Source organism: Oncorhynchus nerka, linkage group LG18, assembly GCF_034236695.1.
Source record: "Oncorhynchus nerka isolate Pitt River linkage group LG18, Oner_Uvic_2.0, whole genome shotgun sequence".
NCBI lineage: Eukaryota > Metazoa > Chordata > Actinopteri > Salmoniformes > Salmonidae > Oncorhynchus > Oncorhynchus nerka.
The window spans coordinates 42,580,986-42,603,084 of record NC_088413.1 but is presented as its reverse complement, the minus strand read 5'-3'; the positions used below and the strand labels follow the sequence as shown (position 1 = coordinate 42,603,084).

Genomic DNA, 22,099 nt, shown 5'->3' with positions numbered 1-22,099 from the left:
TACGTTGACGTCACTCTTATATCCAATAGTTCTTCCTTGCTGTATGTAATAAGACTTAAGATTTCCTGGGTTAGCCATTTTTTAGATGACGATGATGCTGCTTTTAGTGTCTGTGTGTCCTTGTTGTGATTTTTTATGGTGTATTTATTGTAATGTATTGGCTGGTGCAATAAAAATGTCCCCTCTTGGATTAATAAAGTACTCTTATTTTATGATACAGTTCACACATAGAAACTCCAAATGACAAATAAACCAAGCAGTTTGCAGATCATGTGAACGAAAAGAACCAAAATGTCATCATCAACAGAGGGAAGGAGGGATATGGATGATAGAAAAGAGAGGGAGGAAGGAAAATGATTCACTGCAAAGCAGCCAACTCAGATATCCAGACAATCCAGGCCCAGACAATGCTATACCATGACCGTGCAGCATGACCATGACCGTGGCAGAGCTGTAGTGCTGCAGTCTACCCTGCACATATTGGCCAGCAGCGACGTGAGATCGAATCCCACCCAAGACATTTTCTGACTTTCTCCCAACTACATCGACACCCCTGTATCTATCTACCTACCGTGAATAGTGTCTGAATAAAAGAGAAAATCCAAAGGAGGACAACTCTACTAGACATTGTACTGTAGCTCAGAGCGAAACGTACAGGGAAACATGCACACTCGATTCTCCTTGGCCCAGGCCCTCCCTCCATCTATAGAAGGCTTTATTAAGTTTGGTCAGAGACGGAGACGGCTTGTAAACACACAGAACACCATGGAGAGAGAGAGAGAAAGAGAGAGGCGGAATAAAGAGAGAGATAAAGAGAGAGACAGATTGTAAACAGAGAGAAGGATGTGGGACAGTGCATTTCTTTCTTTCCCAGGCACTTTCCAATAACCACATAGTCAACCCAGTGGAAAGATATGACTGGACAACAAACTAAAAGAGAGAAAAAGAGGAAGGACTGCTGAACATGATCAGAGGGTGGCTATCTAGCACATTCCCTCACACACCGCTTCAATTAGTTAGTCCTGAGTAAGACCCCTGTCAAGATTCCTCAAAACACACATGCGCACACAGAGCCCGACAGAATGCTATTGAAAGATGAAAGGAGGGGGTTCAATTGACAGTTAAACCATCATGACCGGGTCGGGTCAATCGCGTCTTAGCAAATCACAGTCCTCAATGTCTGGGTATTTGGACTCCATTCACCTCTGTCGTAACACGTTACATTTCAGAGCCATGTTGGTCAACAGATCCAGACCTCTGCGGGTATTCCTCTATGAACCAGACACTTTATGGATTAGATGAGATTATAATCTTTGGATTATTATCTTTTGTTTTGAATGATATTTGAGTACAATAGAGAGGGCACAGTGATGACGAGGCAGACGGCGAAATTGGGGACAGCTAGGGCATTGACAGGCACACCTGCCACTCTCTGACGGACGGTTGGCCAGCGACACGACAGCGTTGGTGTACGTGAGACACAACCTCCCCGCAATGGGGAAAAAGAAAGATGGAGGGATGAACTAATCTAAAGCAGATGGCAGACTGTAGAGAGAGAGAAACAAAATTAAAGCGCGAGAGAGGGGGAAGAAAAGAGGGGGGGGAATATTATCAGTTTAGAATCATGCTCACCTTCCTGCCCATTAAGCAAGCAAGTGAGAATTGTTGTCTTGGCAACCCCCTCTCCCCAAACTGCCATGACAACCGTATACAACTACGGTTGCTATAGTGACCATTGCTAAGCTAGCTAACCAACCAGAAGAAGGCTAAATAGAACAGCTGGGTTGAAAATGCCCTCTTTTATCTCCCACCACTCGAAAAGAGAAGGGCACAAGGGGTGCCCTCAGACAGGGGGTACCCTGACCCCAACACACACACACACACACACACACACACACACACACACACACACACACACACTGCCCATCTATCGTCGTGATAGGATGTGAAGTGACAGAGAGACGCGGAGAGGGAAGGGCATTAGTGTGGTTGGGCTAGCAGGGTGAAAGGCTAGTGGGAGATCTCCTTTGTAGTTCCATTGTAGCTGGGTCCATGTTACACAATGGGGCAGTCCATTCACACACTGATGGGCCAAAGACCTTTATAGAGAAAGTATCTAAGCTCGAGAGCATCTAAGCTCGGATACAAGAATGACTGGAATGCCACAGTTGATAGGAAATGGTGCTATAAAGTAGCGTCAAATCGAATGGTAGAGAGTAGTATCAAGTCGTATAGTTTCAAAGAGTATCAGACCTGTGTTATGGATATTACTGAGTGTCTGTGTGCATACATTGTCTAGGCTTCTAGAACTTAACCTCTCAACAACTCAATCTGTTTCTACATCTCCTACATCCAGCACTCTCGTTCAACCCATCTCAATTTCTCACTCCATCTCTAATCATCTCTCTCTGTGTCCCAACTGGCACCCTGTTCCCTATATAGTGCACTACTTTTGACCAAAGATCCATGGGCCCTCGTCAAAAGTCATGTGCCAAATAGGGAATCGGTTGCGATTTGGGAGACCGACTTTGTGTTATGCCTGCAGTCGGCTCTCTACTTCCATTCTGATGGTGGATGGATTTCCTTATGTGGGTAAACACTGAAGCTCTCAGTGAGGCCAGATGTCAAAGGCCAATCTGAGACCCAGGGACATTGGCAGACAGCTCCTAACCAGATCCATACACACTCACTGGAATGGAATACTGCTCTGAACTTTGACCTCACGATGAATGCAGCGCACTTGATGCTTCCCCTCCATGACAGACAGAGGAGTGTAGAAATAGAGCTGGTAGACTGGACAATCCTGACAGGTCTAACTGACTGACTAACATATGTTACGGACTCTTACCACTAGGGGGAGAGCCTGGTTATAGGGTAATCTGAGCCTCGATCTGTGATGGAGGGTCATTTCACCTTCAGTGCTATTGAGATATGGTGGGAGATGCTTTATAAGACTGGTTACTGTGGTTACACCCGACAACCCTCAGTTCACACCATAGACTTCAATGTAACATACATTGACCTTCAGCTTTCGCGTCCATCCTCTATACAAGACTGGAGCTTCCACCAGCACGGGAATACTCTATTTTATCTAACCTAACCTTTGTATTCCTATTTTGCCCAAGTAAATACATTCTATTTACAAGAAAAGAATGGAGATGAAGGGAAAGAGTTGCAGGAGAGAGGAACGGTATATTCATAATTGTACATTTGACTGTTGTCTGTGTACAGTCATGTCAATGCACTGACCTATAGACCGTCATTGTGAGGACCTGGGCCTCATTCACGTCAAGAATACCCCGACAACGACCAGTACAACAACAGAATCCAGAAGCGTCCCACACTCTTTCACGGACCTTTAGGGTAGGCAGTAGAGGAGGCACCTTCCCTAGTACCTAACACAATACAGTCAATACAGACTCGCCTAGTGCCTTACACCCAGAAATCGCAGATTATTCATAGAAACAAACTGCTGACTGGCCTTGTATTGAAAAGCCCTGTCTCTGTCTTTTAGAATGTCTCTATCTATTGGTATGGAGGAGAGAGAGACAAGGAGAGGAAAAGGGAGAGGAGCTGGTCCAGGCAGGGGAGTGCTGTGGGTCTTTGTGTCAACACAATAACCTGGATGGAGTGAGAGAGTAAATACAGAGAGAGGAACGGAGGGGTGGATGGAGAGATAGAGGGCTGGAGGAGTTTGTAAACTGTGGTCTATGCTACGCTCCAGTTGGTCTTTACATTAAGGGAGGACGTTTTTTTTTTTACTCACAAAGACAAGCAGTGGCAAACACAGACAGAGCGGACAGACAGACAGACAGACAGACAGACAGACAGACAGACAGACAGACACTTTCATAGGAAGAGAATTGACTTCCTAGGTAACGACACTATCAAGAGAGTCACAAACACAAATATGTAAAGCAAACAAACGCTCACGTGCACAGAATGCATAGACAGACACATTAACCATTAGAACCATTTCCTGCAGTCAAATGACCAAATCTCCCACTAGAGGCCTCATGGGTGGAATGTTATTAATATTTTTCACAATTAATAAACGTTTTTTTATTTTTTATCCCAATTTCACTGCAACTCCCGTACGGACTCAGGAAAGGCGAAGGCCAAGAGCCTCTGTCCTCTGAAACACAACCCAGCCAAGCCCGCGCTGCGGTGCCGACCATGCCGGCGTGCACTGCGCCCAGCCCGCCACAGGAGTCGCTGGTGCGCGATGGGACAAGGACAACCAAACCCTCCCGTAACCAGGATGGCGCTGAGCCAATTGTGCACCGGCCCATGGGTCTCCCGGTCGCGGCCGGCTGCGAAAGAGCCTGGACTCGAACCAGAATCTCTAGTGGCACAGCCTCAGACCACTGCGCCACTCGGGATGGCCCCAGGGTTTCTATGTCAAACGGTTTTCTTATATTTCAGTCTTCTGTGATATGTGTAAAGTGTAATATTTGGATGCAAACTCAAAATGTAATACATTTCAACTCTATATCTGACATGGTACAGGTGTCCTCTTTTTTAAAGCCCATAACCATGTGTGTGAGGTGTATACTTTTGTTTCAAAGTAGATTTGTTTAAGACTACCAAGAAACACTCTGTGACCCTGGTTTACCCCACTGCAGTAACTGTAACTCTTTAGCCCACTGTAATGCAAAATCATTTCTATATACAGGAGCACTGATTGTGGCCATGTATAGAGTGAAAGAATAGACATGAATAAAGAAAGATGTTGTCTGGAAGCCTGTTAAGTTATTTCATCTTAGTACATCACACAAAAGCACTTCCTTGAAGAACACAGCGACTCTCTGGAGTACACACACACACACACACACACACACACACAAACAAACAAACAGCTTTAATATCACATTTCAATGCTCGGGCCGATTAGGAGGAGAAACATGATGATTCTTTCATGGTTACCGAGTGAACATCACAAATACAACATTAACAGAATAGTCTTTAATTTATTGGAGGTTTGACGAAATGTATCATTCCTTCTCCAATTCCCCTGATCCTTACTTTAGGTAAGGCTTCTGAAGAGGAGTGCTCAAGCAATTTTTCCAAACCAACACATGGTGAATTTGGGGGACAGTCAAAGTGGGACTTGAACCTGCAATCTTTCTATACTAAAACCATTGTAGCCATTTAGAGGTCCACACACACACACACACACACACACACACACACGCACACACACACACACACACACACACACACACACACACACACACACTCACACACACACACACACACACACACCTCTCTCATCCAGGAAAAAGGAGAATATATTTGTGGGAGCAGCAGACAGATTCAGACATGTAGATGTTGAAGCGTTCAAAATAGGCCATCCATGTTGTTGCCAGGTAACAGAGTGTGTTTATCACTAATGGAATGGCTTCTACTGGGTCAGAGCAGGGATGTGTGTGTGTGTGTGTGTGTGTGTGTGTGTGTGTGTGTGTGTGTGTGTGTGTGTGTGTTCACAAATTATATGGTCAAACATTGTGAGACATTGTGGTCAGGAATCAGGGTGTTTGAGGTCAGAGTGAAGAGGTTGTAGAGGACGTTGTGGTTGATACACATGACCTGGCTCTCCTCTGCTCTGCTCTCTTCTCCCTCCTCTCCCCTCCTCCCTTCCCCCTCCTGATTACAGAAGCATCCCAAATACTCCATCCAGACTGACTTGAGGTGCAGACACCTCTCCTCTCTCTCCAATTCCCCCCATCAAGTGATGATAAACTGTGTTTGAGTCGTTCTATTATTCACTAAGTGATACAACCCGGCTTCCAGCTAACAAGGCGACATCTGACTGAAGCTGCCTTTTAGCGCTGTGTTCAAGAGAATAAAATTAGCAACACTTCACATTAAAGGCACACCAACAGCTCTCCACACAGGCAGCCTTCTAAGAGCTACATTCAGGAACACCACACGTATTCAACAGAGTAAACACACACACAGTCACTCAGAACTACTACTGTCACTGACACACACACACACACACACACACACACACACACACACACACACACACACACACACACACACACACAGAGAGAGATAGATAAAGAAATAGACAGAGACACAGACAGACAGAAGAAACGTGTTTCCCATGCCAGTAAAGCCCTTTGAATTGAGAGAGAGAGAGAGAGACATATGTATGGGTAAACCACTTCTCCAATCTTATCCAATCTTTTTGGCCCTATAACAAAGAACAAACAGCAGAAACATATACATGATCAAATTATAAAACATTGAGACAACAAATTCCAATTGGCTATACTTAAACTCTTTAACATCAACCTTAGCTCTGGCATCTTCCCCTATATTTGGAAGCAAGGACTGATCACCCTAATCCACAAAAGTAGAGACAAATTTGACCCCAATAACTACTGTGCGATATGCGTCAACAGCAACATTGGGAAAATCCTCAGCAAACTCGTTCATTTCCTCAGTGAAAACAATGTACTGAGCAAATGTCAAATTTGCTTTTTACCAAATCACCATACGACAGACCACGTATTCGCCCTGCACACCCTAATTGATAAACAAACAATCCAAATCAAAGGCAAAGTCTTCATGCTTTGTTGATTTCCTAAAATAATTTTACTAAATTTGGCATAAGGGTCTGCTATGCAAATTGATGGAAAGTGGTGTTAGGGGAAAAACCTACAACATTATAAAATCCATGTACGCAAACAACAAGTGTGCGGTTAAATTTGGCAAAAAAACACACATTTATTCCACAGGCCCGTGGGGTGAGACAGGGATGCAGCTTAAGCCCCACCCTCTTCAACATATATATCAAGGAATTGGCGAGGGCACTAAAACAGTCTGCAGCACCCAGCCTCACCCTACTAGAATCTGAAGTCAAATGTCTACTGTTTGCTGATGATCTGGTTCTTCTGTCCCCAACCAAGGAGGGCCTACAGCAGCACCTAGATCTTCTGCACAGATTCTGTCAGACCTGGGCCCTGACAGTAAATCTCAGTAAGACCAAAATAGTGGTGTTACAAAAAAAGGTCCAGTTGCCAGGACCACAAATACAAATTCCATCTATTCACCGTTGCCCTAGAGCACACAAAAAACGATACATACATCGGCCTAAACATCAGCGCCACAGGTAACTTCCACAAAGCTGCGAACGAGCTGAGAGACAAGGCAAGAAAGGCCTTCTATGCCATCAAAAGGAACATAAAATTCAACATACCAATTAGGATCTGGCAAAAAATACTTGAATCACTTATAGAACCCATTGCCCTTTATGGTTGAGGTCTGGGATCTGCTCACTAACCAAGAATTCGCAAAATGGGACAAACACCAATTTGAGACTGCATGCAGAATTCTGCAAAAATATCCTGTGTACAACGTAAAACACCAAATAATGCATGCAGAGCAGAATTAGGCCGATACCCGCTAATGATCAAAATCCAGAAAAGAGACATTAAATTCTACAACCGCCTAAAATGAAGCGATTACCAAACCTTCCATAACAAAGCCATCACCTACAGAGAGATGAACCTGGAGAAGAGTCCCCTAAGCAAGCTGGACAGCAACACAATTAGACCCAACCAAATCATGAGAAAACAAAAAGATAATTACTTGACACACTGGAAAGAATTAACAAAAAAAACTGAGCAAACTAGAATGCTATTTGGCCCTAAACAGAGAGTACAAAGTGGCAGAATACCTGACCACTGTGACTGAGCTAAACTTAAGGAAAGCTTTGACTAATGTACAGACTCAGTGAGCACAGCCTTGCTATTGAGAAAGGACGCCGTAGGCAGACCTGGCTCTCAAGAGAAGACAGGCTATGTGCACACTGCCCACAAAATGTGTTGGAAACTAGTTGCACTTCCTAACCTCCTGCCAATTGTAAAACCATATTAGAGACATATATTTCCCTCAGATTACACAGATCCACAAACCGGGAAAAAAAAATGTTTTGATAAACTCCCATATCTAGTGGGTGAAATACCACAGTGTGCCATCACAGCAGCGTGATTTGTGACCTTGTGCCACGAGAAAAGGGCAACAAGTGAAGAACAAACACCATTGTAAATGCAACCAATATTTATGTTGATTTATTTTCCCTTTTGTAATTTAACTATTTGCACATCGCTACAACACTGTACATAGCCATAATATGACATTTGAGGGTAATGTTTACTGTTCATTTTTGTTTATTATCTACTTCACGTGCTTTGGCAATGTTAACATATATTTCACATGAGTCTCTCTCTCTCTCTCTCTCTCTCTCTCTCTCTCTCTCACTCACTCACTCACTCACTCACTCACTCACTCACTCACTCAAATGTGGCATCTTGCTGTACAAATCTCCCGAGATGAATTCCTCGGACTCTGTCGACAGTATACAGAATATGGACAGGATCTTGAGGTAACTGATCAACTCAGATTTTAGGCTGCACTATCCATTTAAAGCAGAAATGTGATGTTCCTTTCCACTTGGGCCCATGGCCTGTTCTGAGTCCACAACCTCTGTCGTGCAAAGCAACAGACACACAGGGAGCTGTCAGGCTTGTGTAACAGAAATGGAGGAGCAGAGGTCTGGGAAACAAGCTGTCAGAAATAAGAAAGTCCTTTTTAGAAAGAGGAGAGGTTCTAAACAAGGAGTTTTACTTCAAGTAGAGTGGCTGAATTATTCAAGGTTTCTTAAAAAAGGGCAGAATCCTTCAATGATTTCATTGTTTCCCTTTTATCTCCCTCTCTCTCCATCTTTTTCTCTCTCCCTCTAAAGGAATGTCTGTGTGGCTTCCCATATGAACAAATGTGACAGTTTACTGTAGAATACCACAGTACTTACATAGCATTCTAAAGTAAACTGTAGTATACTGTAGAATACTATAATACACACTGTAGTATCACTCAATCATGTGTAGTACTTATTATAGAAGGCTTTATGTAGCATACTATGGAATATTATAGCAAATACTACAGTATTCACTTTTTATTTATTTAAATACTGTGGTGAACACTACAGTAAAGTCCGCAAAAACACAACACTTTTTTAACTATAGTAAATACTACAGCATTGAATTTACATATACCCTGCCCATTCCCCTCCCCCATAATCCAAATTTGTGCCACCCATAAGTGAGAAACCTACATGCCAAGTATAGACCATATATTTTGTTCCCTACAGGTTATAGAAAAAGAGCAGAAGCTGTGAACTGTCCCTTCAGATCCCAGACCAATCTACTTACAGGTTATGGAAAATGTGTTCTTTCAGTATTTATCCAGTAGGTTTCCTGATGGAAAATAATAAAACAAAAACACAATAGGAAATATTACAGAAATGTGCAGCAAAAAATACTACAGTGAATACTACAGTAAAGTCTGCAAAAACACTAGTTTTATTTCACTACAGTATCTAGTGTTTTTGCAGACTTGGACTTTAGTGTATAGTGTAGAATACAGTTAACTATACTATAAATACTGTAGTCAAATAAAACTGTAGTATATACTATAGTACATAATGTTGTGTTTTGTGCATTGTAGTATACTGTAGTATGTACTGTAGTGATTTTTCCTGTGGGTTGCTGCTTCCTTCCTGCCACTCTCTGGCTGGGGCATTGCTGTCGCCAAGGCAACTGATCACATTTCACATACTTCACTTCAGAGCCCGGGTGGATCACACACACCACATGACCAAGAACAGGAAATACCAGAGAGAGAGAGAAGGAAAGAGAGAGAGTGAGAGAGGAGAAAATGAGGAGACAGACATGCAGAGAGGGAGTAGGGAAGAAAGAGAGAAAGAAGGATAGAGGGGAGACATAATCAATGTTTACAGCCCATAATTGAAACCAGTCGAGTGGTGACTATAAGCAAAGTCATTCTTACTCTATATATCTTTCAACGCTGCTATGCGTTCCACTTTACCCTCCACCACCCCCTTTTATCTCCGTCCCTCTCTCTTTCTCTCTCACTCCCGCACTCATCCTTTCTCCCTCTCCCGCTCTCTCCCTCTGTGTAAAGGAAGGCAGTGTAGTGTTACAATGCACAGCCCCTGACTTCAAAACCTATTTATAGAAGTAACTGGGTAAGAAAGAGGAAGAGAGAGGGAAGGAGAGGGAGAGCATGAGGAGGGGGGGGATAGGGAAAGAGGCATCATCATCATCACAAGTCAAAGCACCCACAAACTTCATATGATCATGCATGTGACAGGCCTAACTATGACACCCAGGAAATGAGCTTCACATTTACCAGGCACAACCCATATCTGTTCACTCAGATCACAGACTTAACGAGATGATGCAACACTCAGCCCTCTCATCAATTCACACTTGATGACAGAAACAGAAAGAGACACAATAGCTACGGATCATATCTGTTCAGTCATAAAAGCAGACGCTACACCCACATAATAAATCACCCCGATAATGAACGAGAGAAAGAGAGAGAGAGGAAAAATGATCAATAAAGATAGCAGATGTTCCTCCATAGATCTGAATATAGAACACAAGTAGCAGTGAAGAATAGCAGACTGGTGTTCTAAGTGGGAGTGACCAATAGCAGACTGGTATTCTAAGTGGGAGTGACCAATAGCAGACTGGGGTTCTAAGTGGGAGTGACCAATAGCAGACTGGTATTCTAAGTGGGAGTGACCAATAGCAGACTGGTATTCTAAGTGGGAGTGACCAATAGCAGACTGGTGTTCTAAGTGGGAGTGACCAATAGCAGACTGGTGATGTAAGTGGGAGTAACCAATAGCAGACTGCTGTTCTAAGTGGGAGTGACCAATAGCAGACTGCTGTTCTAAGTGGGAGTGACCAATAACAGACTGGTGTTGTAAGTGGGAGTGACCAATAGCAGAGGGTGTTCTAAGTGGGAGTGACCAATAGCAGACTGGCTGCTAAATGGGAGTGACCAATAACAGAATCCAGGCCAGCTGTGGGCCAGCTGTGGGCAGAACATGGACTGAAGTCAACTAAAACCAGAATGTAGACCTTCCCACACTTCGAGGTGAACCAAGGACTGCATAGAATTTCATAGTCTGAAACAGGAAAGCCCACTACATCAGACGAGTGTGATGACATCCCACTTTACATAAAGATCCTGCAGCATCAGAGAGCCTTTCAGTGGTTCATTGGTGGCAGCGGTGGAATTGTACTAATTGTGGACATGCTGACTGGGTGTATAAGTGTGAGGACACCAGACAACCAGTCAACCCCTTTCCCTCCCATCAGCTGGATCTGTCACATGGGTTGCCGGTGCCGTGTCATTTCCCCTAGACGTGACGACACCTTTTCATCCCCCAGACAGACAGACAGACCCAGGAGACAAGGTCAAGGCTGTTAGTGGAGACACACACACACACCTCTGAGTCACTGTGACACTCCGAAGGTAAAAAGAGGGAAAAGGATGAGAGAAAAGGAAGAGGCAGTGAGATGCTTTGAAGCAGGAAATACGCTACCTGACAACACCACCCACAGAGAGAGAGACAGGAGAGATGATGTAACCAACTGATCGCTGTGACCACAGCCTCTCTCGCACTTCCTTTTACCCCCAGGGTATTCTGACATAACAGAGTGGTGTGTGTGTGTGTGTGTGTGTGTGTGTGTGTGTGTGTGTGTGTGTGTGTGTGTGTGTGTGTGTGTGTGTGTGTGTGCGTGTGTGTGTGTGCGCGTAGCTAACGTGACAACGGCCACTTCTAGACAATCAGATCTGCTAAAACTGGACCGGACACACTACACCACCTAATCCATTCACACTAGGAGATAGGAGATTATGATAGGAGGAGAGCAAGGAGCAGAACAACAAGACAAGGTATTGGGGGGGTGTCTTCAGTCCCATAGTCTTTGACGCAACTCTCGTGGAACAAAGAAGAGATAAAAGGAGTGAGTGAGAGGAGGATGAGAATATGAGAGGGGAAAAGGAGGGAGGAGAGGAGGCGTTCCCACGTTCAGAGCACACACTGGGTGCCTGGGAGAATAATGAGTAAAAAGTGTTACACACACACACACACACACTTCTACAAACTCTGTTCTCTCTGTCTCTCTTTCACTCCCCCCCCCCTCCTCCGTCATCTCCTGAATATCTAATTGTGGAAGAAGAACGAAGAGAAGAACGAGTGACTAACTCTTAGAAGTTAAGGGGAGAGGAGGAAAAGAAGGACGATGGAGAGAGAAACGGAAGAGGAGGCAAATGTCAAAGGGGCTTTATTGGCATGGGAAAGGGGGCTTTATTGGCATGGGAAAGGGGGCTTTATTGGCATGGGAAAAGGGGCTTTATTGGCATGGGAAAATGGGCTTTATTGGCATGCGAAAAGGGGCTTTATTGGCATGCGAAAAGGGGCTTTATTGGCATGCGAAAAGGGGCTTTATTGGCATGGGAAAAGGGGCTTTATTGGCATGCGAAAAGGGGCTTTATTGGCACGCGAAAAGGGGCTTTATTGGCATGGGAAAAGCAAGCCAAAGCAAGTGAAATACACCGAAAAGAAGGAACCAAAAACAACAATAACAACAAAAAAACGATTGAAAATGAACAGTAAACATTGCAATCATAAAGGTTTCAAAAATATAAAGATATCTCTTTATGCTCGCGCTCTCTGTTTACTCTGTTTAGGGACAGACGGCATTCCCGTGTGACACGTCGGTAATACACATATTACACATACCTTATTACATATTACACAAAGCTTTACGTATAAAATATGACATCTATTTAGAACTACATCAGCAAGCACCTTAAACACTCTCTCATCTCACTTGTCCAACTGTCTGCATAAGAAAACAACAACAACAACAAAAACATTGAAGTGTGATGAGAAAACGGGTTCTGCCAGAATGTCTTGAAACAGGCGACAACGGTCTACGTTCCTCCATAACAGCGGTGAGTTTCATGCAGAGGCAGCTATGGAGAGGGGTGTGGTATGGAAATGGGTTCGCCACATCGTCTGTGTCCCCATCGGAGAGGGTGCAGTGCGGAAAGTGGTTCCACTGTGATATTCTGTGTCTTCAGTCCACTGCCATTCCTCCAACTATTCATCGGTACTCCGGTACTCCTCTCTTCCCTCGCTCTCTCTTCATTCTTTTCTCTCCGATATCAGCAAGTTAAATATCCCCCGGCTTATTCTGCCATTGCTCAGAGCTGAAATATGTGTGCGTGTGTGTGTGTGTCCATTGTATGTATTCATTGCTGAGAGCAGAGTGGTGGGCGGAATACTTCAAAGACTTTTCCTCTGACTCACTCCTAACTTGTGAGACAGCAGAGGCACGCGACACACCGACACACACTGCGCCATACGTCCTGCTCTGTCGCCTTCTGCTCTAACTGGTCCTGCATCATTCAATAGATGTAAAAACATACAGAAGTCCACCTAAATGGAATATAGGTTCAGGGGCTTAGAGGCGCTGTCTCACACACACACACACACACACACACACGCACCAATAGAAATTGGACACTCGTGAACAAAAATTGTAATGTGGTCACATGACACACAGCTATGACGTCACGCGCACGCACACATACAATGATGTCACATGTCAATCAATGGTCTGGAAACCCTTCTTGTGTTACGCGCGCAAGCACACACACACACACACACACACACACACACACACACACACACACACACACACACACACACACACACACACACACACACACACACACACACACACACACACACACACACACCTGTACTATTAGGTATCACAGCTGTCATATTACTAGTCTGGATTACTGGACCCCAATCCCTTCTCCTCTCTGCTCTATATTCTCTCTCCTCCCTCCCTCCCTCTATCCCCTCTCCTCACCTCCCTCTATCCCCTCTCCTGTCCTCCCTCTATATTCTCTCTCCTGTCCTCCCTCTATCCCCTCTCCTGTCCTCCCTCTATCCCCTCTCCTGTCCTCCCTCTATCCCCTCTCCTGTCCTCCCTCTATCCCCTCTCCTGTCCTCCCTCTATCCCCTCTCCTGTCCTCCCTCTATCCCCTCTCCTGTCCCTCCTCCCTCTATCCCCTCTCCTGTCTCCCTCTATCCCCTCTCCTGTCCTCCCTCTATCCCCTCTCCTGTCCTCCCTCTATCCCCTCTCCTGTCCTCCCTCTATCCCCTCTCCTGTCCTCCCTCTATCCCCTCTCCTGTCCTCCCTCTATCCCCTCTCCTGTCCTCCCTCTATCCCTCTATCCCCTCTCTTCAGTTTGAAAGTGATGGGTATAGCGCTAGACTCCAGCTCTCTGAGCCATTCCTAAGCTAGACACGCCTCACCACAGAACTTTGAACTGAAGAGGCACAACTCAACAAGAAGAGCAGGAGAGAGGAGAGGAGGGGAGAGAGAGAGAGAGACAGAGGGAGAGAGGAGAAGAAAGAGAGGGTGTATTTGGAGGGCTTTTGGCAGGGTGTCAGGGGAAGCTCCTAAATCCATAAATCAATAGTGACCTGTGCATGAGACTGGGACAGGTGTGAGAGGCTTCAGAACGGAGCTGGATCACACAGCTGAGGGAGGAGTGTGTGTGTGTGTGTGTGGGGGGGGTACCTGAGTTTGTGTGTCATGGTACTAGTGGCTCAATAATATAGCTCTAGTTTGTCTGCCTCTCCTTCAGCTGCTCCAGAGGAAATCTCCAGCCTCTCAACAACTCTCTCAAGGCCTGCGCAAGGGACTGCGAGACACACATACATACACAATCACAAACACACACACTGGAAGCACACCTTTCTACTTATCTGTGTGAGTGTATGTGTTACCTAGCAGTTCAGATCGTGTTTCGGTCGCTGCTCTCAACAGATGTTCCTCCCACACACACTACCCCCTCCCCCTTCCCCTCCATCCCTCCCTCCCTCACGCTCCAGGTAATACCAGGCTCCACAGCAGCAGAGTTGATACTAAACACTCCTCCCTCTAACTGCCAGTATCAGTGGTGTGTCGGTCTGTCAGCTGGGAGACAGACGAGTGACACATTAGAGTAGGTCTCCACATATCTAAGGAGTGTTCTATGAACATCCAGTAACTTGCAGGGGCAGGGTACTTTTGGTACCTCTGTCTGTAATAGTCCTGCTATCTCTAACTGAGATGAGGGGGGAGAGAGAGAGAAGAAAGGGCATACCTAGTCAGCTGCAAAACTGAATACATTCAACCAAAATGTGTCTTCAGAATTGAACCCAACCCCTCTGAATCAGAGAGGTGTGGGGTTGAGAGAGAGAGGGGAGTAAAGTATACGACATCATTAAATCTATTTACTCTAACGACACAAGCAGTATTAAACTGAACAATAAAATAACCGTTTTTTGCATAAGGGCTAGGGGTGAGACAAGGGTGCAGTTTAAGTCCAACTCTGTTCAACGTCTACATCTGCAGCCCATGGACTCACCCTCAAAGATGGAGTACGATTCCTGCTCTACGCAGATGACCTTGGCCTACTGTCACCAACAGAGCAACTACAGGAACCACTTAACATTATTTGGGAATAAAGCATAATTTCTCCCTTTTTTTTACCTTTATTTAACTAGGCAAGTCAGTTAAGAACAAATTCTTATTTACAATGATGGCCTACCAAAAGGCCTCCTGCGGGGACGGGGGCTGGGACAAAAAAAAATCTAAATACAATAAAAATATAGGACAAAACACACAAGTTTCGGAAATCCAAAGTTGTGATTTTCCAGAAAAATGCCAGGAATCAGAGCAGCAGACACTCGTTCAAATTTGGAAATACCATGGCTGAACATGCCCAATGGTACAACTACCTAGGACTAAAAATATGTGCCTCTGGTAGGTTTTGGTCTGGCATTAAATCCACTCAAATAAAAAGCCTGTAAAGCATTTTACTCCTTAAAAAGTAAATTCTGAAAAATAAATATTCCTCTCCAAATATGGTACAAAATAGTCAACAGTGTAATTTGAACAATTTCACTATATGGAAGCGAGGTTTGGAGTCCAATCTGTAATTACGATCATAAGCATTGGGCTAAAATTGAAAATCAACATACAGAATTCTGCAGAAATATCCTAAATATATATATATATATTTTAAATACCAAATAATGTACGCAGAGCTGGACTCTGAAGATTCCCTTTAATTGTAAATATAAAGAAAAGGACACAAACATTTTGTCACCATTAAACTGCTGTTTGGCCCTCAAAAGAGAATACAAATTGTCAGAATATCTCTACTCTGTCAGAGATACAAAACAGAGACAGATCCTGACCAAACACAGGCTCAGCGACCACCAGTAGGCTATCGAAAAAGGCCATGCAAAAAGACATGGCTTCCCAAAGAGGAACGCTATGTGGTCACTGCACTACAGGGGAGGTAGAGACAGAGATGCACTTTTTCCTCTACTGTAAGAAATACTCCCAAATAAGATCAATCAATTCCCAACTTCTGTGCTTTTGATAATGACATAAAGCTGGGAATTATTCGGGGTGATTTCCATAACCTGAGGGACATCCCAATGACCTTTAGTTCCCTGAAGTATATACATTGTACATCACTTACAAGCGATACATAGCGTAACCATCATCCATGTACATTTTGTTGTTTATTTCTTTTTCTAATCTTATTTAATGAAATGTATCAACTTGAATATATCTTCCGCATTTAAATGCGAGAGAATCCGAGAGATGCGGGGGCAGAGAGAGAGGGGGGGGAGATAAATAGATGGAGAGGGATTAGAGGAAGTATGAGGGGCAGAATAATTGAGAGAGAGGAATACAATTGACCAAAATAAAAGGAGAAAGAGGGAAGACCCAAAACAGGCAATTATATCTTCCATATACCTTTACGTTCTCATCTCCTCAATTCATTGTCTGATCTAGAAGATGAAACTCCCCATAGTAAAAACCTTGACAGTCTCATCGCCCTCTACCACAGACACAAAAGCTTGGGGAAGATGTCTACCGACGTATCGCAGCCATGGCAACAATACTTTAGGTGGCCAGCTCTAACCATTACCATGGCAACTTTCAGAAGGTGAATCTCCATGTCTTCCTAACCGACTAGGGGATTGAGTCCAGTTAACTGACAATAAAGTTCAACACAAAGACAACGAGGTTCATCCAGAATGGCACCCTGTTCCCTATGTAGTGCACTGCTTTTGGCCAGAACCCTATAGGGAATAGGGTCAATTTCAGATGTGTCCTTTCTTCTGATATTCTACATCACTGTACAATAGCCATAGACTCAATGCAACAATGGACCACTTCAGTAGAATCATTTGCCCATTCTTTGTAACACTTTTTTTCCTTTGCTTCCTCAAACACTCCTGGAAAGATAGATATATTTATCCTCTTCGGGATGAAGCAATACGTTAGAAGCTGTATGCCTCCTTTCAAAACTCCCCTTCCTCCTTCCCCTGTTTCCTAAACTGCAGCATTGTCCTCAGGAAAAGGGATCTCCCTCCCTCTCTTTTTCGGTTGCTCCACAATAGCCACATTAAGGTCTGTTCTCTGTGCATCACCATTACCATGTGCAGTATCACATTAGCAGGAGCTTGGAATACTGATCAACTGGTCAAGAGACAAAGGAACAATGGCGACTTATACACCAAACCCCTTCTCAATGCCCAGCGCCGCAGGGGGAGAAGGAGAAAGAAAGGAGAAGAAGACATTCCATCGGATTACAGTACAGCAGGAAAAACAAGAGATGGGAAGAAGCAGCTGAAGAGATGCTGCCAGAATCTCTATATACCCCCCCCCCTCCTGCCAAAAAAATAACGTCTGAATGAGAGAAAGAGGAGGGGAGCAGACACAAAAAGGCAGCCACCTCGGGACTTAGAGACGCTCCTTTTTATAAGAGCAGAACCAATGCCGGATCTATACAGTGTGAGTTAAGGCTATGGTGATCTAGCCAGGTGCCTGCATGGAGGGAGGGTGATCGACACAGAGAGAGGGAGAGAGAGAGGGAGAGAGAGAGAGAGAGAGAGAGAGAGAGAGAGAGAGAGAGAGAGAGAGAGAGAGAGAGCGTTAGACTGGGTTAATGATATCTAAAGAGCATATGCAAATGAACCAACTTCACTTCAGCAGCTTTGAAGTGTATCAGAAAGTGAAGGTTGGGGGTTTCAGTCCATCCTACCGTGCACCGTGGGGGCGAGGAGGAGATACGGGAGAGAGAGAGGGAGTGAGAAGAGAAGGCATGATATTAAAGTCTATGTGACGGTACCTTGCAGGAGGACCCCTCCATTTTTTCGGAAGAAGGGACTCCCTGGCCATATAGGAGGACTGGACATGCTGCAGAAAAAAGAGAGAGAGAAAGAAGAGAAAGAAGGGAGAGCATGAGTAAGGAAGAGCCTCGGACTGAATTCGCTCAAATGACAGCCCTGTAGAATATTCCACTGGAGCAGCCCTTCTTCAATCTCTATGCAAAACACAGCAAGGTGGTTTCAACCAGTGCCTTACACACTAGAAACAGACCATGGTCTTTCAGTTGTAACCACATGAGTAGTCATCGAAACACGCACGCACATGTACGCACGCTAACACACACCACTTTGCTCTGAGAGGTTGTGTGTGTGGGGTCGATGTGTGTGTATGATAAGAGTTCAAAGGGTTAACAGACTCCTAATACCTTTTATCTCTGCAGTCGAGGGGATAAGGACGGGACACAACTCTCTCTCTCTCTCCTACTCCCTTTATCACTTTTCTCTCTTTGTCTTGTCTGTCACTCTCTCCCCTTTCTCTCTTAATCCTCTCTCCCCGTTGTCTCTCTTTGGCTCTCCCTCCCTCTCCCTCTCTCTCAGGCCAGACAGAGCAATCCCAGATCTAATCAGATGGTAGTCTGATCTTCCACTGAGCTCCATCTGAGTCCTCCATCCTCTCACATAGATAGGGAGGCACACACACACACACACACACACACACACACACACACACACACACACACACGCGTGCGCACACACAGACACACACCCTGTAACACAGCAGATAGCAGAGCCACAGCCAGGCCGTCTACTGCTATGCTCCATGCTAATCTGCTTACTCCATATTAACTAATTGAGCTGTAGAACAAACAGTGGAGCAGGGAGGCACAGCGCATTATAGCCCCAAAATGGTTTGTTTGTGTGTGTGTGTGTGTGTGTGTGTGTGTGTGTGTGTGTGTGTGTGTGTGTGTGTGTGTGTGTGTGTGTGTGTGTGTGTGTGTTTGTGCCACCAGCTTAAGTCACACACTTGATGAGTTGCCTCAGAAAGAGAGACTCGTCTCGTTTAAACGATGGAGAGCAAAGGAGAAGAGAAAAAACGTGTTCAACAGGCACCTTAATCAAGCACAGAGCGACCCGTTTCTCCATCTCCATCTCCTGATAAGCAGGGCACTACGCCGATGACAGATGGCTAGGTCTGACCTGACAATTTGGGATAATTTAGCTGTGGAGAGGAGAGGGCCATCACATCTCCACTCTTCATACAGAGAACGGATACTTTCAATTATAGCTGTGTCGGAATGCTGAGACACTGAATGCTGAGATGTGCGCACACACACACGCACACACACATAGGCAAACACACACTCACTGAGCCACACGCATACAAACACACAGGCAAACACACACAGAAGCCTTCTGACTGACTAACAGCCTCATTAGCATATCAGTTGCCTGGCAACGAAACAACATCGTCAACTTCCTTTTTCCTGTATTGGTATTCATGTGTTTGTTTGGAGACATCCAGCTACTAAACACCACTACACTCTTAGAAAAAGGGGTTCTTCGGCTGTCCCCATAGGAGAACCCTTTTTGGTGGAACTCAAAAGGGTTCTTCTACCCATTGTCTTACATCAACTAGTGCGTTGATTCCACCTGCACTGATCTGTCTCGTACCTCGCAAAGGATCATGGGATAGATCAGAAGTAGTCCGGCTACAATGTGCTGCCACAACATTTGAAAATATTACCTAGGAGACATCGTCTGCTGAACCCCATTTCTGCTTCAAAAATGTTAATTAATGCTTCTGAATTAATTAATCTAAGCTAGAACAATAAATGTCAATAATGTTCATGTTTTATTGGTGAGGAAGTCTTAGTCACCCCATTTTACATCTAGCTAAAGATTATTGTCCTTCAATGAGCAGTGTTTCTGAAGTTTGACTATGGGCACGAAAGCTAGCATAGATTTGTCCAGCAATAGCTGAGCCAGTCACTAAAATGTTCTGATAAAAACGAGTTGATTGCAACCGCCATGGAGCTCAGTTTCATAATTTTACCGTATGTCCCAGCTGTTTGGCATGGTTTTGAAGTAATCGCGAAAAAACAGGCCTTATTTTAGGGCATTTCTCCCTGCCAGCTCCAATTAGTTCTACTGAGCACGTGGCACCAACTCACCTTCCAAACTTTCTATTCCCAGCCTACTGTTCTCCATCAAAATGCCAGCTTCGCAATTGTTAGCAATGAGATTATCCCACGTAAACCTTGAAGGTTTACCTCAGGTAACGGCTACTTGATGTGTGATCTCACTGTTTGGCCGAGTACACGTTGCGGTGACACACGGTGAAGAGATGGCTGACGCCTAGCGATTAATTTAAATTTAAAAAATTCTGTTCATGGTTTACCAAATTCTTTCCAGAAAAAGGTGTAAAACTCAAAACAAAACAAGTGTCTGTGTTCTCTTTTTCAAGATTTTGCCAATTTAAACCGCCAGAAAAATTTGAATGAAAAACAAAACGATTATTGGATCAATTTTGTTGTTTCTAAATGGCTGTTGAGTAATTTGATATGCTTCGAAATCTGTTCTTTACAAAGTATTTACGTAATAATATTATGTTAATTAATACCATCACAGTTTTTTTATTTTTTATAATTTTAACCTTTATTTTACTAGGCAAGTCAGTTAAGAACAAATTCTTATTTTCAATGACGGTCTAGGAACAGTGGGTTAACTGCCTGTTCAGGGGCAGAACGACAGATTTGTACCTTGTCAGCTCGGGGATTCGAACTTGCAACCTTTCGGTTACTAGTCCAACGCTCTAACCACTAGCCTACCCTGCCGCCCCACAGTACTAAATAGCATTTTCATTTTTTTTCATTTTTTATAAAGTCAAAACCTCTAAGTATTTGCTGTTTTGTTTCCCAATTATTTCTTAATTTATGGTATTTCTTATTGAACACTTGATAAACAAGCCACATTCTAGAGACAATTACAGATTACAAAAAGAAAACAAGCCCAGTCGTGGACATCGACGTCTTGCTTCCAGACAAATTAAACAACTTCTTTGCGCACTTTGAGGAGAATACAGTGCCACAGACTACCAAAGACTGTGGGCTCTCCTTCTCTGTGGCCGACGTGAGTAAAACATTTAAACGTGTTAACCCTTGCAGGGCTGCCAGCCCAGATGGCATCCCTAGCCGCATCCTCAGAGCATGTGCAGACCAGCTGGCTGGTGTGTTTACGGACATATTCAATCGATACCTATCCCAGTCCGTTGTCCCCACATGCTTCAAGATGGCCACAATTGTTCCTGTTCCCAAGAAAGCCAAGGTAACTGAACTAAATGACTATCGTCTCGTAGCACTCCTGTCATAATGAAGTGCTTTGAGAGACTAGTCAAGGATCATATCCCCTGTCACCCTAGACCCACTCCAATTTGCTTTACCGCCCCAATAGATCCACAGACGATGCAATCACCATCAACCTGCACACTACCCTATCCCACCTGGACAAGAGGAATACCTATGTAAGAATGCTGTTCATTGACTACAGCTCAGCATTCAACACCATAGTACCCTCCAAAAACATCATGAAGCTTGAGACACTGGGTCTCGACCCCGCCCTGTGGAACTGGGTCCTGGACTTCCTGACGGGCTGTCCCCAGGTGGTGAAGGTAGGAAAAAGCATCTACACTCTGCTGATCCTCAACACTGGGGCCCCACAAGGGTGCGTTCTCAGCCCCCTCCTGTACTCCCTGTTCACCCACGACTGCCAGGCCAAGCACGCATCCAACTCAATCATCAAGTTTGCAGATGACACAACAGTAGTGGGCTTGATTACCAACGATGACGAGGCAGCCTACAGGGAGGAGGTGAGGGCACCTCTCACTCAACGTTAATAAAACAAAGGAAATTATTGTTGACTTCAGAGGGAGCACCCCCCTATCCACATCGACAGAACAGCAGTGGAGAAGGTGGAAAGTTTTAAATTCCTTGGTGTAAATATCAT

The 22,099-nt window shown here is 44.5% G+C and overlaps 1 protein-coding gene across 2 annotated transcripts in view; it reads right to left on the bottom strand.

The window, feature by feature from the left end:
- foxn3 (forkhead box N3) overlaps positions 1–22,099 on the bottom strand; it is a 111,233-nt gene that overhangs the window by 10,201 nt on the left and 78,933 nt on the right. For both annotated transcript variants that reach the window (XM_065004114.1, XM_029687512.2), the window contains exon 4: positions 18,118–18,185. In XM_065004114.1, the coding sequence (XP_064860186.1) occupies positions 18,118–18,185 (68 nt within the window). The remainder of the gene's footprint in view (positions 1–18,117; positions 18,186–22,099) is intronic.